The sequence below is a fragment of the Vidua chalybeata genome, chromosome 1, assembly GCF_026979565.1.
Source record: "Vidua chalybeata isolate OUT-0048 chromosome 1, bVidCha1 merged haplotype, whole genome shotgun sequence".
NCBI classification, from domain to species: domain Eukaryota; kingdom Metazoa; phylum Chordata; class Aves; order Passeriformes; family Viduidae; genus Vidua; species Vidua chalybeata.
The window spans coordinates 58,647,121-58,665,852 of NC_071530.1; the positions used below are offsets into that span (position 1 = coordinate 58,647,121).

Sequence of the window (18,732 nt, forward strand, 5' to 3'; positions counted from 1 at the left end):
GTCTTTGTGCCTTTTTTTTTTTCTTTTTTAATAAAGAACAAGGGAGGAAAATTAGAAAGATTTTTTTTTTTAATTATTTTTCATCTAATATTTTCAGGTAAATTCTATCCCTGTACTTGTGCATCTCAGAGAGTGGAATGAAGTTGCTCCATGCTGAATTCTTGTTTACAAAGATGCTTGCTATATGTGCAATACAGTCTCAACATTCCCTTTGCTGCCACTGAAGATGATTGTGCTAAAACACGAGTTTGATGATAGACATACAAAAGAGAAAAGAATAATCAGTTATTTAGACCATTTCACATTTTCATTGACATATTTCTACATTGTAGAAGAACAGACTTACAATTTCTCTTAACATTGCTTACATCCTTAGTGCAATACACTTTTTGACACAGCAGTTATTACAGGGAAAAATTGAAAAAATGCATTTAATTTTCTTAAGTTTTTTATAGAAACCCTGGGTTGACTTTACAAAACAACCAAGGAATTTCCCCTCTATTTCAATGCAGCATATTCCAACTGATGGGAATTCACATAAAGTTTATTGACATATGGTGCCACCTAGCTAGAAGATGTTACATGTTATGTATTACAGATTTGAACAGGGTGCCATCTCCCAAATGAGCCAAACAGGAAATATCAAACACACTGGAAAGAAATGGTGTTTATCTCGGATTAAATAAATAATGATATATGTTAAATAAATTCACAGAACTAAATCAAGTTTTTCAAATCCTTAGTATTTAAATAGGACCATAAGATTAGAGGCCTTTACTAGTTCAAAGCTTTTCTGTGTATATGAACTTACCACCTGCAGAGACAAGAGCAAATAAGACATGGCTTAGGGAATTTTTTACCCTTTAATTAAGTAAGGAAAGAACAGGCAAATTTCTTCTTAAGGCTTTTCTTCAAATAAACCAGAATAATTTGGAAGATGAAACAGTGTACCACTGGTACAAGCATAGGCACATACACCAACAATGAAGAGGAGGAAGAGATTCTCTTTTAGCCCAAGAATCAGTAAAAATGCACCATGACAAACAAGTGACTGAAAGACGTTACTTCAACCACTTAATTTAAAATTTTAGCATTTTTTTACCAGAGGCTGCAAACTCAAGAGTCCAATCTTTCTATAAAAGTTAGAAGAATGCGATTTCTCAAAGAAACATGAAAGCTTTTCTTGTGGCATTTCGTGAGTCTAATCATGTGTCTCAGTACATTCAGCAAACAGGTTACAAGTCAATATCTGCCAGTACATGCCTATGTCTTTTGAGAAGGCACCACAGCAAAAACATTTATCTTTGCTTCTAGGAAGAAGTTTTAGTCCTAAAAGCATTTTTTCCCTGAATGGGAATGCAGGCAGCAGGCCTAGTGAAAGGATTGTCCAGCACCCATGGAACAGAAGCTGGAGATTGCTGAGCATAACTAACATTGCTTAAGGGTCAGATAGGCTGAATAAATAAGCAAACCTTCCTCAGGCACAAAGTGCTCTCTGGTACAGTAATGATGCAAACAACATCCAGCCTCTTATACAACCAGCTCATGGAGCCCATAAAGGCTGATCCACAGAGTTTGAATGCATTCTGCCTAAAATCCAGGTGAAGATATCAAATAAGATACTGCACACTATTTCAGTTTTCAGTAGTAAACACTGCAGTTCAAACAAAAAAACAGAACAAACCAGCACATTCCTCTAGAGGGGTATTTTAAACATTCTGTGGAATTTTATTCAAGAGCTAAGGCAGCCAATTCAACAGCAAGTGCTTCAGTAAAAATTTCCTCACCATCTGTAACTAAATTTAGAGTCTATTACAGGAATCAATTTATATTTACTGTATGAGAAATCAGACTTACTAGAGAGCAAAAGCACATTAGATTTAAAGACACTTTTCAATTGAAATAGTTTAGGGAAGCTGCAAACCGACACAAGGCTGTGTGTCCATGCAAATCCTCGCCAACAACACTGCCACAGTGCAGCTGATCATCCATGTCACTTCCAAGAACCCATGGTCATGATGCATCAGAATGCAGGAGCAGCAAAGCAGCCCAAGCACAGTGCCACACATATTCCTAACAACTCCCAGGCAGAAAAACCTCACCGTGTTCTTTCTTCAGCACTCCCGCTTGGAATAAAACAATTTTCCTATTTAGATTCTATCAAGACTTTACTACCAGTTATCTGACTTCCTTAATGGTTACTAAAAACTGAGGAGGTTACTAAAATGAAAAGGTTTTTTTGTTTATAGCTGTATGTGGCATGATGAAATTCATCTTTTGAAGCAGCACATGAATTCAACCCAAAACTCTTTAGTATTTCAGACTTAGTATAAGGAAGCAAACTTCTCCCTGGCAAGAACAACAGATCTGCTATACATCAAAACTGCTTTTCTATTTTTATTAATAGTTACAAAATAATGTAAATTCATAACATTTGTCTGCTTGCAAATAGCAACAGTACAAAACCCCTCAGTTTCAAGTATTGATGTATTATAAAAGTTTTATTTTGGAATTATTGAAAAGCACACCTTATCCAGTATTTTTTTCACCCTATGACATATACACATCATATTAAAAAATACAAGTATTATCTTTTCTTTATGTTTCAAGATACAAGGGATCACAAAAACATTAATCTTTTTCAAATCTAGGGTAGAAGTTATGTAAATGAGCATTCTACTGGAACTCCCAAGTACTGTTACTCTCAAATGAAGTGCTCTCTGCTGTGATTAAAAAAATATTTTAAAATATGGGGAAATGTTTAAAACAATTTCTACAGAGTATTAGCATTTGGAGATGAAAAACACAATAATAATCCCAATTCATGCAGTTCTTTGTTCTTCCTTGGAGTTGTTCAGGTCTTAACCTGAACAGTAGAGAACAGAACAATTATCTACAGAACTAGTTGGTAATTGTACTGCAAACATTTAACGACTGTTGCCATGATTTTGGGAAAATCATCACTTTTCAGTGTCTATAAAATATAAATTTTTCTAACACATTATTTGCTGCTTTTCAGGCAAGATTCACACACCAGTAAATAACACTCTCCCTTAACAAACAAAATGAAAGCAGTTCTTGGTACATTGCTAACAACATTATGCACTAATTAGTTTGGGGTTGGGGTTTTTATACGTTTGCTTGTTTAATCCTGTATACATGATATTATACAGCAATCCTCATAGAAAAGAGGACAAAAATGCAGTTTCTGTCATGGACAAAAACGTTACAAAAACATAATACAATTAAAATACAAAATAAATATAGTACATGTCGTATTAGTTACTAGTAGCATTTGATGTTTCTGGAGACTGAAGAAATTCATAGGGATCATGAACCATGTCTTGCTGTTCTCCAACACTCAGATGAGATGGGCTTCCTGTTGAATGTGGGAAAAGAAAATCAAAAATTTAAAAATACAGAAAAAAATTAAGAGAGATTTATACATATAAACAGGATAGTTATTTCACATGTTCCTTTTAGACTTTTAAAGTAAAACAGACATCTAAATGATATTTAAACAGGAGCTTATGTAAAAGAAATCACAAGATTCGTAGTAATTTAGATAATTTTGGAATAGTAATCATTATGCTATTACTCTGAGTTGAGTAATTATACAAAATGCAACTGAGTATCATCTATCCAATATTTTCTACCTTCTCAGAAATGGCACCAAATTATTAAGCAGTATGTTAGGCTATCATCCCATCTTATCACTGAATTAGACAGTTGACAATGAAATGCTGTTGTAGAATCCCACTTGTTACTTGCTGCACACAACTATGCTGAAATAAAATAGTTATTATATACTCCTTAGTGTAACTAATGGCATCAAATGTAAGCACTTATAGGAATTTGCCATTGAATTATCAACTTACTTCATAATTACTTCAATCACATCTAATAAAAAAATAGGAAATTACAATTAGTGGTCTTAGCTCTGGAGGTCAAAAGTATATCTTGTTAGTTATCTCTGCCAGGCATATTTAAAAATTAAAACATGATCAGTCAGCACAGTTTTATCAGAGTAGTTTCCCACAAAGACTTATGTAAATTACAATGTAAGTTTAAACCAATTCCAAATAGAGCACAAGTACTGGAACTTCTGTGACACAGCTAACTTTACCAAGATGATGTTGGTCTCTTTCAGAGGTATTGGAGAGGGAACTCAAATTGGACGATGGCCGGGATCCCACTCTGTCAGCCTGAGCTTCATGAAGGTCCTGAAGCAGTTTAGTTGTTTCATCCAGATGTAGATGGTTATCATCATGATCAAGCTCCTTCTTCACTTTTCCTAAGAGCCACCAATCAAAACCCATAATTAGCACATGTACATTGACCCATGAATTACCAAGTCACTATAAAAAAGTTCTAAACTGAATTAACACAAGCATTGTCTATACACAAATTACCTCAATCTTGCATTTTCCCTCGCACTTCAAGAAAGCAACAGCTGCAGACCTGTGTAGTACTGGATGATGAAGGAAAGTGCCACAAGGAAATGGCTGGAACTGAACTGACTCCCAATATCTAAACAACTGTAAGAGCTTAATTTGTCTCCCTTAGCTGTGAAATGCCAGATATGGACAGACTGGTCTGGGTTGGAAGGGACCTTAAAGGCCATCTAATTCCAACCCCCCTGCCATGGGCAGAGATACCTTTCACCAGACCAAGTTGCTCAAAGCCCCATCCAACCTGACCTTGAGCATTCCCAGGAATCGGGAACCCACAACTTCCCTGGGCAACCTGTGCCAGTGCCTTACCACCCTCACAGTAAATAACACATTTAGTTTGTGGCAAAAGAGTCAGCAAGCAGATCATTTAAATATCTAACTCAAAATACAGTTAAAACAGAATGTGAAATCTATAGAGGCAAAGATATCCCCATCACAGAAGGTTCTAAGAACAGTATCTTCTCCAGCTACATTGATTTTGTAGTAAGTCAAATTAAATTGTGAAATTGGAAAGAACTGGACGTATGTGCCAATATATGCTATTCTTTCATATGAAGACCTAAAAAAAATTCCTTCAACTTTAAACAGGAAGATAAACTCCTTCCCTTCTCTTTCTTAAATGTTAATTTTGCAAGAATTATGATAGGAAGTAATTTCATAAACTCTCTCTGGAAGTCAACTAATCTAGCAGTATGATTATTTACAGAAAGGCCAAAGAATAGAATATAAGCAGCTTTCAATGCTACATGAAATTTATAGTAAGACTGATATGTCTAAACATTATCTATAAAATGGATATTTATTCATTTTTTTACTGAACTGCAATAAGAGTGAGACAGCATTATCAGAGCTTACAATTGCTTTTCAAACTGCACCTATGTGAGAAATTTGTAGAAATATTTTTTCCCTTTAAGCCTTCAATTAGTTTGGTTGTGTTTTATAATAGATAGCTTGGCCTCTTTCAGATTCAGAACTAAAAGTACCTTAAAACATAAGCAAGTTGTTTGCTTGGATGACATTTTTGAAGACATTTGACCAGCTCAGCTGCCTGCAGAAATGGTAACAATGCTTGTTGTGGTATTTACAGGATAACTATCAAAGGCATGTATTTGAAACAGTATCCAAATTCTCCCACACAACTGAAGATAAAGTCTATCCGGCACCAGAAGTTTCTTCCAATTTTTGTTTTGGGATATTCCAAGTAGCAATATGATCAGGTTTCACACACTTACCTAATTCCCAAGTTATTTTAAAAGACATCATATGAAGCAACGTAATTTCTGAGTGAAAGCTTCACATTGATTCTTAAAATTTGTATTACTATGAACACAAGAAATACAAGCATAGCTATCAAAACAGTGAGGTACAAATACTTTGTTTTCTTTAGTTGTACAGGAAAAGTTAGCTTGCATAACACGTGGATGTCGCAAAGGAAAAACAGAGCAAGGTTTCATTTATCAGCCCTGGACTTTTACCTCTGTCAAATGTATACTTATTAGTACTTTTCAAACACTTTTTTAGGCTTAGCAAATCCTGCTGTCGTTTTCTCTAAATGGTACAACTAAACCATAACTATTGTCTTGTATATTTAGTTACTTACCTAACGAACTTAACATAGAAATATCAAGAGATACATCTGAATATGGCTTCATGGAGAGAAAGTCCAAGTCAGAAGTGTTACTGTCTCCAGCAGAATCTCCAACCTATTAAAACACAAGTAACAGAAAGATTAGCAAGAGTGACAAGCTGTCATGTTAACTTTACAATGTTTAAGGCACAAATCCATTCTCTCAGAAGTATTATCTCAACACCTGAGACGAGCATCCATAACCATCTTGGCTAACCTGAAATTTGAGACAGCTCAAAAAGATTCCTGGACAGACCAGTCACATGAAGGGTTAGGGATGTGCACACAGTAGTCCAAGTCTTTTATCTCATGATCCAGGACTGCTGAAACTCAATTACACACTCGACTCATCCATGTCTCATGGTAGAACTCTAGCAGCTGGAAGTATTACCAGTGTCCCTCATCTTCTCCGTATGTAACATTGGATTTATTGAAATTTTTGGTACAGTGGGCTGGAATTGGCCTCTCTAGTATTTTTCCTATACATTTGGATAACGAAATACAGCCTACACTCTGCTACTCCCTTTCTTTCCACACCTATTGCAATATTGCTAATGTAATGGCACAAAAAAAGAAATCAGTGTCACTAAGCTTCAAAACCTGTTCTAAGGGAAATCTCTGAGGATGTCTGATCCAGCAGGAGAAATGAGACACTCAGGTAAACATACAACCAGATATTATCTTTCAGAAATATGAAAATGAAACCTAGCACTTACATGAAATAATCAGTCACCTTCTAAAGAAATCCACACCTTTCCACAAAACATAAGGAATATCTATAAAACTATGATTTTTTTAGTTGCTATAATGTAATATAATTATTTTTTATGTGAATTGCCATGGAATGCAGTGCATATCTTCTGTTGTCACAAATAATTTGCAAGATAAAACCAGTACCACTTGAAGACAGATTTGATTAATAGCTGTAAAATAATAACATATACATTATTTACTCATACTTTCCAATAGACATTTTCAATGGATATGGTAAAACTGATTAATTTTACAGCAGGCTGAACCTCAAATATAGATCAGCAGATCAAGTATCTTTTTCAGTTTCCTATGTGATCTTTCTGCCTCTGAGACTTAGTTATGCATGCTGAAATAAACTGAAGAACAATAAAGCCACAAACGAAAACAGACTAAATATCAAATAATTCATTTTCAGTACTGCAACTGATAATGTAATTTTAATATTTTACCTCAGACTGTGCACTGAAATGAAATAATATCTCAATACTACTTTTTTGTTTCTGTTTTTTTTTTTCTGTTGTTTCCCTCCCCTACCCCTCAACCATTTTACCATAATTTGTTTGGAAGAATCCAGACAGGTATTACGCAACTTGTGTTCTTCTTTTATAAGAACTGGCAGAACCTAAAGAACAAAGAAATACTTCAGATCTTAGCATTTCATAGCTTATATTTACTACGAATGTTCCCTGAGAACATTACTGTGTAATTTACTGTTTTTCCACAATGAGGTCCTGGTCCATCACAGAAAACTGCCACATTCTGTGATGTTTGAGTAGAACCTTCACAAAAAACTAAAGACCAGCTCTTCTCTAGGGCAATCATATACAGTCATACCAACAGTTTGTAACTAACCAGGACAGCCTCTCCAGGAATAACCTAAAGCCTCTCCTTTCTCACATACTCCACTTATCAATCTTTTCTGTATTACCATACAGAACAGAGGCACATCAAATAAAATAAAGAATTAGAATGTTGCAGAGAACATAACTTTCTCTACTTTAAATGCCAAAACACTTTTCCCAGTTTAAAACCCCAAACAAGCAGAGTATTAGCATAACTTACTTTAACTTCATCCAGTGGTTTTACTGGGATGTTTCGCCTCTGGAAAGAAAGAATACCAATAACTGCTTAAATTCAACACATGAGAAAGACATCTTTCTTGTACCATCCATCTTGTACCATTTCAAGTATATTCAAACCACACACAAAAGGAGGCTAGAAACAGCTAACTTTTTCACATATCTGTAATGCAATTCGAATGCAACAGTTGTTGTTCTTAAGTATTTTAATATTATGCATTTTAACTAATCTTTGAGTCCCCTTATACTATTTCTTCTGCTCATAAACTTTACATTCAAATGCAGTATCTTCATCATTACTTCAGTAACTTCTGATCAGAAATCATTCAAGGTTATACTTTCAGAGACACTAATTCTTACTCAAATGCAGCAGTACAAAATACTCAAGCATAGAACACCACGTATATGATCACTGAAACACATGTAATTGTGTAAAATCAGTGTATATCCATATATGTCACAACTAAACAGAATTTTCAAGTGTAAATAGCCATTGACCATTTGGAAGGTCCTCAGAAATTCTCACCTGGAACGATATTCATAGAAAAACATGGTAAAAGGCAAAGGCAAATTTTATTTTAATGCTAAGTTGACTGTGTTGCATACACACATTTCTATGTGTAGAAGAGTATTCAAAATATTGGGTTTTAACTTTTTGAACTGATCTTTCACATTTCTTCCTGTTATATGTATGATCTTTTTCTGTAGGGCAAAAACACCCAGAAAATTCTAAAGGATTGTCAGTGTTTTTCATTCTATTGTCTCCTTATTTCCAAACACCAACCACCCTATTACACATCTAAGTCTGCATAGACACAGGATAATCATGTCAGAAAGCCTAAGTACTTTTCATGTTCCCACCCTGCCTCCCTTTCTTTATTCTTCAATCTTTCAGAGTGTCAGCATTTTAAATAGCAGACAATTATTTCAAACTAAGACTGTCTTTAAAAGTGAAGACAACATGAAATTTATCTTCAGAAATTTTGCAATTTTTTTAGCTTATTTTGTCTTGGGAATGCAAACTTTCTCACTAGAACCATACACATTTCTGAGAAAACTCTCTTCTCCAATCTTAGTATACATCTCTTCAGGAAAGTGCTTTTGGAAATAAATTAAAAGCTTTCCCTGTAGATGCAGTACATGAATGTAAAAGTTAGCACTGGGGAGTAACAGATACCTGGTGCAGTGGTAATTACTCTGTTTTTTAACTTTACTTCCATTTTCCAAATAACTAATCCTTCCATGAGAAATATATTTTGCTTTTCAATTAAGAAACCCCCCCCCCAAAAAAACCCAAAACTTAAAATCCTTTAACAAAAGGATTGCAATGTAACTCAGAAGTCTGTATGTAAGTCATGACACTGAGTGACAAAGGTGCCCAAACTCCATCCAGTTGGTTGGTCTCTGCTATGCTGCATCTCTTGTCTCCTCCCTTCTGCAGTCACATAGTGAACCACACTGGAGAACTGACCTAGCCAGAGAAAAGGATTCCTCCTTCATTTATCCTTCATCAGTCTCTAATTTGGTTTATGGTTGCTTGAACAGCTAAGCTTGCACTACCTAAACTGGCAGTAGAAAACAAAGCATCTCACACAGTATTAAAAAGCCAATAGGTTCATTCTTATTCTGATGAATTTGTGACACTTCAGTGCACCCGGGACACACCTGCTTTAGCTGATAAATAGTTTTGGAATGGTCACCACTAGTGATCTGGTCCAGAAGATCATCAACTATTTTCTTGCTGTAACTTCCAGCATCCTTCACAAATTCTTGTAAGCTAGCAAGAGTGGAGATAAGCATTACAGAAAACATTTACTTTCGTAAAAATTACTTCAACTTAAAATGTTTTCCCAAATACACTGAGTTATACCTACATTTTCTTTTCCTTTAACTCTTATGCTTCTTCAGGAGTGCAATTAAGGTCGTCAAGACACAGAGCTTTTTCTTTTACTTTAACAGTAAAGTAGATTTGCAACTTGTTTTTCACATGTACCAGCACATTTTGACTTGAACTATCATTGACGGTAGGGTAGTAGGTTAAAAAAAAAACCACAGAAGATAACAAGCTTGAGATGATTTCTTTCCCTCCAAGATCGACAATTTAATGATAAGTGATATTTTTCTTTTCAAGTAGCATTAACTCTTTTGAAACCCATTAAAAAACAGCATTGTTTTAAAACCACTGAAATATATTACTTGCCTTTTAAAATTATTTACTGCTGGGTTTAAAGCAAAACACTAAATCTGTTGCAACCTACTGTGGTTGAAGACCCTAATAACAAGATCCATAACAACCTTGCAATAAAATAGAATAGCTTAAAAGGTCAAATGGGAAAACTCCCCAAAACTTTCCCCATCTCCAAAAATCCAAAAGCAAACAGACTATCCAAAAAAAAAAAAAAAAACCAACAAAAAACAAACCAAGAAGGATGAAAGCTAGCTTCAAATTTTATAGTGATTTATTTTAAAAGTAAGTTTTAGAAAAAAACTATCAGGATCTAATTTAAATTGCTTTGCAAAAAATTGCTATGAGAAGTTAGCCTTTCCTAATAAGGAAGACCTTACCTTAAGGCACACTGGATCCCAGTTTCATCACCATATGCTGAGTATAAGAGCTCCATTTCATCTGGTTTCAAATCATGAAATATAGAGTTGTTTTGCAAGGAAGGTGCTGTATTGGCACTAGTAAGAAAGGTTACTACACAGGTAAAAGACACAACAAATGATTAGCACAAGTGTCAAAGATCACTTAGGGAAAAAAAAAGATTGTGCTTTCTGAAGCAGATACAGAAAGTGCCATGTATTTTTCCCCCCAACTGAAAGCAACAGCAGTGTCTCAAGGACACTTCCAGACTCTAAAAATCAGCATAACTATTTTAACCATATAAACAAACATACTTATACTACTGAAAAATCAAGTACTAAGTTATCCACCCCACTCCGAGAAGAAAAAGGTTCATGGCCACATTCCCTTTTATAGTTCTATATTTTGTGTGCATCTACTTTACTGTTGGCTGCCAGTCAGTTTCTAGACAGCAAATTAGAAAAACTGTCAATTATTAAAAACTGTCAATAATACCAGGGAAAAAAATCCATAGTCTGCAAAATCTTTGTCATATGCTGCAAAAACGCAAATGACTGGAAGTTGTTTTTCAACGGTAAGTGCAATTACTATGGAAAAACTATTTCTCCCAGAGGAAATGGACTACCATTATTGGAAAACTTCTAATGTGGCTATAACACTAAGGTAAGATATTAATACATGAACTGCTAATTTAATTACATTTAATAAGCAAAATATTCAATTTAATATAAGCTGCATTCTGCTGTTAATGGAATTGTTATATATTATAAAAAAAAAAAAAGGTGAACTTTCATAGTATAAACAGGTATAAACTGAAATTATTTTATATCAAGTAATTGCTTGAACATTTAATAAAAACAAAGTTAAAACATGGTCTTTGGTAGTTACCTTTATTTCTTCGTTCATCTTTGAAACCCAGTGTAGTGAAGCCAGGTAATAATTTGGTTGACAGTGAACTCAGATCCACCGGGTGAGTTTCTTCCTCTAATAATTTGATTTAAAAGAAGGCTTAGAAAAGCATTTCATGTTTACAATTTATGACAAATAATTAGAATTTGCTATTTTAGAGCTGTAATTAACATAAAGACTTAATGTTTTTTAAACTATATATTAAGGGTAGGTACTCTTATTCAGGTTCTCCATTTAAATTTCAACCACAAGCTATAAATATGCTTCCATGTCATATTAACAAGATCTATAGCTTAAATTATTTCACTTTTAAAGTATACAGCAGCATCTGTAATTATTTAAATAGCTGATTCACAAACCTTCAATATCCAGATATTACTAAAGTGATAAAAGCAGTCTCTTATGCTAAGTGGTTGTTTGTTTATAGAAATCCATTACCATCACTCTTTAAATTTTCAGTGGCATAATTTCAGAGGTATTAAATCACTTTTTTTTTTTTAGAAATAGGTAATAGGCATGATAGCAGCCAAAATGCTCAGCTTCATTCTGGAAAAATTTACTACCAGATGAAAAAGAATTTAGCAGTCTTTCATCTCTCAATGTGATTAGTCAAAAGCATTCATATATTTATCAGTGAAACAAGACAAAAACTGTGAAAAAATTCTAATCTCAAAAGGTGCAGAGAAGGAAGTGCTAAATCAACATGACACTCAGTACCAAAAAACCATTACATTTATTCATTACAAATTTTCAATACTTCTGCATCTTGGGCTTGAAATTAAAGCAAAGGGAAAGCATAAAACAATATAAATAACATAATAGCAACAATAAAAAGAGAGAAAAGATCAAGGAACTAAAGAAAAAAAATTGAGCAAAATCTCATAAACTTAAAACTGAAATTTAGCTAATGATTTAAATTAGATAATAAAGAGGTAAAAAATTATTCTAAATTTGCATCTGTGCATTGCACATGTACAGATTTATAGAATTGCAGCATCTTCATTCACCTTTTGTCATTAGATATTAACACTACAGTGTACTTGCAGTAAAAGCTTATCTTCCAAGCTCTTTATAAAGTTGTAGCAATGTGTAAATGCTTACAAGTAGATAGTATTTTATTTTCTCACTGTTGGCATAAGTAAAACAAAGCATCTGAAGAATAAAAATATGGAAGGCAAACAGAAACACCTTTGGGGTGTTTGGAGAAATGGTTTGGGAAATAATTAATGAAAAGAATAAAAATTTATGAAAAATTACAAACAGTTTTAAAACTCATCTATGCTACACAGGATCTATACAGTCAAGACTTCAAAATCTGTTAGAACATTCAAGACTAGAAATGTTTGCTTGAAAGAATATGGCTTTTACCTTCTGCTTCTGGATCAGATGAATTTACAACACTAAATAATAAAGTTCCATCTCCATTTTTTTTCAGATAACCAATCTGTGAACAGAACCAGAAAGATACAGGAGGAATCATTCAAAACTGTTCACACTCAAAGAAGGAGCTGCCCGTTTACGGAGAAAACTATAAAAAGCATTTTTAGCTGTACTGAGATACTGCACTTTGGTATTCCCTTTTTCATACAGAGAACCTTGGGTCACAACTATTTAACACCACTTAGCAAGTGTTTCAGAACAGAAGACTTAGGAGGAGAAGTTCATTCATCATATATACAATGCCTTATTCATCTTTCTAAGTCAGATTTCAAGTTTTCACCCAAGACAAACCAAATTCCATTGTCATTAGCACAGAGCCAGCCTTTGTGACTGCAAAGTCAGAACACACATTCTTTTTAGAAGCAGATCTGTAACTCCTAGCCACAAAGAAAGTCACTGCTTATTTTCAAATACAGATTGAACTGCTTGTTTTCATGTCTCACCCACAACTTCCTCTAATAAGTACTTTTATTAACACACTACCAAATTCTTCAAGAGGAAGTGTTGTGACAGACCTACTGAAGCAGACAAGCACAATGCTAAAGACAGATGTGAAAGACAACAGAGCACACCAAGTTCTGTAAAGTTAGAGCCAGATCTGATGCAACAAGCAAAGCTAATGTCAGAAACCAACTACACATGAATTGAGAAAAAAAACACTCTAACCTCTCAATATAAAGGGAAAATAAAAACTATTATCTCCCTACAAAAATATTAGTAAATACTTCCAAGGAAATGAACAACAAATCTCTCCTATTTTGTTTTATATCCGCCTCCGTCTGAAAAAGTTTAAAACTCTCTCTTCTTTAAACTTAAAAAAGTTTAAAACTCTTCTCTACAGAAGGCCAAAGCTAATACTGGCATACAATAAAAACAGAGGTGAGAGGTGCTGGAAAGAGAATGAACAAGAACAGTATCTTCAAGTGATGGCAGAGGTTAGCAACGGCTGAATTCCAAGAACATGCCAGGGTTACCTAGATTCAGTGGGACATGCAGTGGGGCTGTCAAGCTGACTTAACAGCTTTAGCAACTAAGAGCTGCTTGAGAAATTTCCTTGAACAGTGCAAAACTGCCTGCATCAGTCAACGGTATTGCTTTAAAGAGATTTAAAAAGCCACTCTTATTTGGAGGTTTCAAATAGCCTTCAATTTTAGCAAGTCTTCTCATTATCCAAAGAAACAGAAATACATTGAAAGCAAGCCTTCACCCACTACTCTTTGCAGTTTTATTTCATAATGCAGTTGAGCCTAAATTGACTGCATAATCAGGGCCACTGCCCAAGAAATGGACATTTAAGTTTGAAGACACAACACCTCATTTGCTTCAAAGTAAAGTTTCTTCTGCAATATTTTTAAAGAGGTGGAAAATGCAGGATGTGGACACATCCTGATTCTTTCTTGACTGCAGAGACCACTAGAGTGACAGGTGAGAAATGGAAGCAAAGGTGGGAGTAAGTCTCCATAAAATTCAAGGGAAATAGACTAACTCAGTACAGATCTGCAGCAAATGCCTGGAGCATTCACTCCAATCCTAGCATAAGGGAATGAAGGAATTCATCACTATCATCAGAGCTAAAAAAATTGATTCTTCAGAGAGAACAGCACCAACAGCACCACCAAGCTTGTCCTTGGAAGAGCACAAAACTCAAATACATGGAATAACATCAGCATCACATTCAGGACTGTAAAACTTGCTATCTAAACTTAGTCAATAAAAGATCTTTGTGTTTGGTACTCATGCTACATCTGACAGCTACTACTTCTACATATGAAACTATAAGGGTTTACAGACTCTCCTCATCAAAAACAGTAATTTAACACTAAAAATATGTTAATTCCTTGGGGGGATGGGGACAGAGGGAGAGAGGGGGAATCCTAATAGCCCTTCAACCTATGACATAGTTCGCATTTTCTGAGGTTGCAACAATAAGAGAAGCGTGATGTTATTTTAATCACTTTCAATGCTAAGGGCTGCAATTCAAGATTGAACAATGTTTCGTTGTTTCCTGCAAGTGAATTTTCAAGGATGCTCAACACACAATAGAACCTGAGATCACTTAGGAGCCCCTACAGTGGTTTTCAGGGGCAACTAAATGATAGACAACAGCAGTATCGATACGCCACACAAAACACACATCCCAGATATTCTAGTCCCAGGAAGTCTAACAGTAAAGACTGTTTCCTAACATGAAACAAAGCATTCAATAGTCAGGCACAAACTGGAAGTGCCATGTGCAGTAGACCTTGCTGTTGGGTAGATATCGATTGATCCTATCCCGAGCTTCATCTGCTGCATGTTCCACTAGTGCCAGGACATGTTCTTCTGCAGTGCTGTCGGTCAGGCTGCATGCATTCCCCTCAGGTTCAAAAATGCAGCTAAAAAAGAGAAGAGGAGCTGTAGCAATTAAAAGCTAAAACAAAACAAAGGGCTGAATTCTGGCTTTGCTTAATAGAAGAATCAGTCCCACTCTTCTCCCAGTGTCAGTCTACTTCAGCATCTAAGTGGAATTATAATCATTATAATCATATCATCATTATAATTATATTATGAAGTTTTGCAGCAGAAGCTGTGAACTACCAAACTACTAACTTCAAAGATTTGTTTCTGTATCCTGATGAAAATGAAATATAAAATGAAGTACAAAACAGAGACTGGGAGCAAAACTGGCATTAATACAAGGTGAATGCTGTATGCATCCTTAGTCTCCCACATGCATGTATACGCTATTTTCAAAAATTACAAACAGGAAGATGCAGAAAAGAAATTATGTAATGAGGGATAGAAACTGTTGCTTATCAGAGAAAAAACCCAACAGGCTGCATTTATGATGATTATGTCATATAGCTGTTTGCAGAAGTACGACAAAATTCCCAGTCTAAAAGGGAGTCCTTTAATTCCTATGGTTTTAGTATTGGCAATTAACATTCCTAATCTGTATCAATCCCACAACTGCTTGTAACTGAAATGATAGAATTTAACATTTATCTTTCAGTAGATCCCTTTTCATTAAAGCTCCAAACCAATAAAATCGTAGCAAATAAGCATACCCAGGGATGGGACAGGACATAGCTATCATATAAAATCAGAAAAAGATAGTATCATAAAGAGAAGCGTGAAGATATCACAGAATATGGAAGTCTTCATTATATTTTATATGTAAAATAAATGTTGTACATCAAAGTATTTCAGGGCATTATATGGACATTAGACACTAGGGCCAAACACCTTAGGTACTGGGTAGAGCATCTCCTCACACCAAATCCATTTCTCTCTCGTGGGTTATCTTCTTCCATTTGCTTAGCTAAGAATTTCTCTCTGTATAGAGATTCAGACCCAATACACAAGTAAGTTTTGCTATTAAAGACAATAAAAAGATCACAGGATCATACTATTATGAGACAAACGTGTTATACTATTTTGTTTCATTGAAAATTTAAGAAAGGGTGTACACAGCAGGAAACTCCTCAACAACTGGCACTTTCTATCACACACTACAGAATACTTAAAGGACAAGAATTTTGAGAGAATGTTCAGAAGATTGCAACATCCTAAACAAAATTTTCAAAAACTATTTAAATATTAGGATGTTCAAGTGATCAAGTCACTTCTTCCTTTATATAGAGGTCTAAGCTGCTTTAACACTTTGCAAACATTGAATTCAACTCCTCTGTAACCATGAAATATGAAGGCAAAAATAACTGCTATTAGGTTTGATTAAGACCCTCTAAGGGTCTTATTGTTCATTAAAAAATACAGTATCAATCCTACAGATGCAAAATTACAAGTATGTAAAAGTTCACGTTATTTAGAAAAAACCAAATTAATTTCAACTACTAAAGTTACATAAATATTGAGAAGAATAGAAAAGTAGATTTATACTACAACTGACAGCTGATAAACTGGTACCAGGACAAAATTAAAGGTCACAGTTTTTAACTGTCTGATCTGTATGTTATGGTAGACAATAAAGACAGAGCCATGCTGTATGGTTTGGCAGTCTCAATTTCTTGCTCTCAAAAGAACAAAGTTACTCCTGTGGCAGAGTTTATGCAAGAATTAATGCTGGACACCACACAAAACAAATTACTGTGTCTTCTAAAAAAATAGAAACAATCAAAAACCAAAGCACCTTCCCCTCAAGACTTGTTTACAAAAAGGTGCTTTCAGTTGATTTCCATCCACAATCCATTAAACAAAGGACAAATGACACTTTCTCAATTCTCTATGATACAGCAACAGATTAGTTTTTGTATGTTATCATTAGAATAGCTTCCACCACAGATAATTGCTGTTTAAAATTATTTTTGAAGACACATGTTGCAGTCTTCTATTTCAAAAAAAAAACCCTAAATTAAATTACTACCCTAAGTAGTAGAATACTACTTCTTCCATCAGGACTAAGGATTACAAAAATGCTGAAAGTGTAAAAAATCAAAAGTGGCTGATGAGCACACTAAACTTCACTTAAAAAAAAAATGAAATAAGGTATATTTCACTTTTTTTTACTTTGAAGATTTAAAAAAAACCCTGCAGAACATATCTAAGTGATCAGATTATTTACAACATGACTAGTGATGCTCTGTTGCAATATTTTTTCCCATAAAATTCCAGCTGATATAATGTTTTACAGTTTAAATTCAGTCTATCTTTGGATGCCTATGTAAGAACACTAAACAATATAAGTTGCTTGTATATCATGGTTTCTGCTAAAATCTCATAAAATAAATTGCCTAAATTCAGTTTAAAAAAAAATTATTAACATTAGAGTTTAGCTATAAAAGTATGATTTTGTGACATGGGGCTACCTATTAGCTGGAAGATTACTATTGCACTAGCAATGTATTTTACCAAGGAGCTTAATAAGATTCCACTGGGGAGACATTATCATCTGCTCCAGAAATAATCTCCTGTACTTTCATAACCTGTCAGACAAGGTTAAAGTTAAATAAAATCACTCATTGATATGGGGCCACTTTGCCCTCCTGGGAAGAACCTCTTACATTTTAATGAGACTACTTTAGGAAAGGAAATAAAGGGACAAAATGCAAAAGGTATCTGTAGCTATATCCAAAATAAAATAACATTTTAAACCATCATGAGAAGAAACCATTCATTATTTAAAACAGATATAAAGAAGAATGAAAATACCTCCATAGATATTAATTTTAAGTGTTTGAAAGAATATGCAGTCATCTTTTGAATTGCTTGCTTCAAGTTAGGAATCACTGGGTTATTAAACAAGTTGTATAAACAAACAAATAAAATACAATAAAATTGCCTATTTATCCTATGGACCTCAAGGAAAAATGCTGAGTTTTTTCCTCAGTTCTTTGCTGCTATGTAATACTACAAAAGCTGCAACAAGCCAGCAAGCATGCCCATTAAAACCTTTACCTAATAACTTCTTTATTTTGCTTTTTGGATTTCTTGGTAGTCTCTGCTTGTACAGGAACAACTTCAGGAACAGGTTCTTCAACTGCTGTGTCTTCATCGCCCAAAAGAGCTGCCTGCTGAGAAAAATCCATGTCCTGCATAAACGACATGCTGCGCTTCAAAGCTAACAGCCGTTCCTAGAATCAGAAAGGACAGAGCGGCAGGGACTTAACCTTTCCCTCATAGTCAAGATGCTATGATAATGGGATGGGATGGGAATGGCCATGGCCTTATTTTGTTCTTAATGTCTCGTTTCCAGTGGTGATGCAACAAGATTTGGTTATGGTAGCATGGCATCAGAATTTCTGCAGCCCAACTATCAAGACAGAAACAAACAAACAAACAAACTGCATATGCAAGAACAACTATTTTACATAAAACTTACCATCACTGTAACACATGCACACACACATCTGCACACACAGAGCAGCTCACAAAAAAAACCTTCATTTG

At 34.6% G+C, this 18,732-nt stretch overlaps 1 protein-coding gene across 8 annotated transcripts in view; it reads right to left on the bottom strand.

The window, feature by feature from the left end:
* Window positions 1-51: 51 nt before the first annotated feature.
* The window catches only part of BRD9 (bromodomain containing 9), a 26,874-nt gene continuing 8,193 nt past the window's right edge, over window positions 52-18,732 (bottom strand). For 2 of the 8 annotated variants that reach the window (XM_053939755.1, XM_053939716.1), the window contains 12 exons: window positions 18,241-18,416; window positions 16,072-16,161; window positions 15,089-15,221; window positions 12,775-12,850; window positions 11,386-11,481; window positions 10,479-10,611; window positions 9,579-9,690; window positions 7,897-7,935; window positions 7,385-7,456; window positions 6,055-6,157; window positions 4,127-4,294; window positions 52-3,379 (listed from right to left, as the gene is read on the bottom strand). In XM_053939755.1, the coding sequence (XP_053795730.1) occupies window positions 3,279-3,379; window positions 4,127-4,294; window positions 6,055-6,157; window positions 7,385-7,456; window positions 7,897-7,935; window positions 9,579-9,690; window positions 10,479-10,611; window positions 11,386-11,481; window positions 12,775-12,850; window positions 15,089-15,221; window positions 16,072-16,161; window positions 18,241-18,416 (1,299 nt within the window). In that variant the 3' untranslated portion in view covers window positions 52-3,278. The remainder of the gene's footprint in view (window positions 3,380-4,126; window positions 4,295-6,054; window positions 6,158-7,384; window positions 7,457-7,896; window positions 7,936-9,578; window positions 9,691-10,478; window positions 10,612-11,385; window positions 11,482-12,774; window positions 12,851-15,088; window positions 15,222-16,071; window positions 16,162-18,240; window positions 18,417-18,732) is intronic. The other 6 variants (XM_053939730.1, XM_053939722.1, XM_053939737.1 and 3 more) reach the window with 6 other exon arrangements.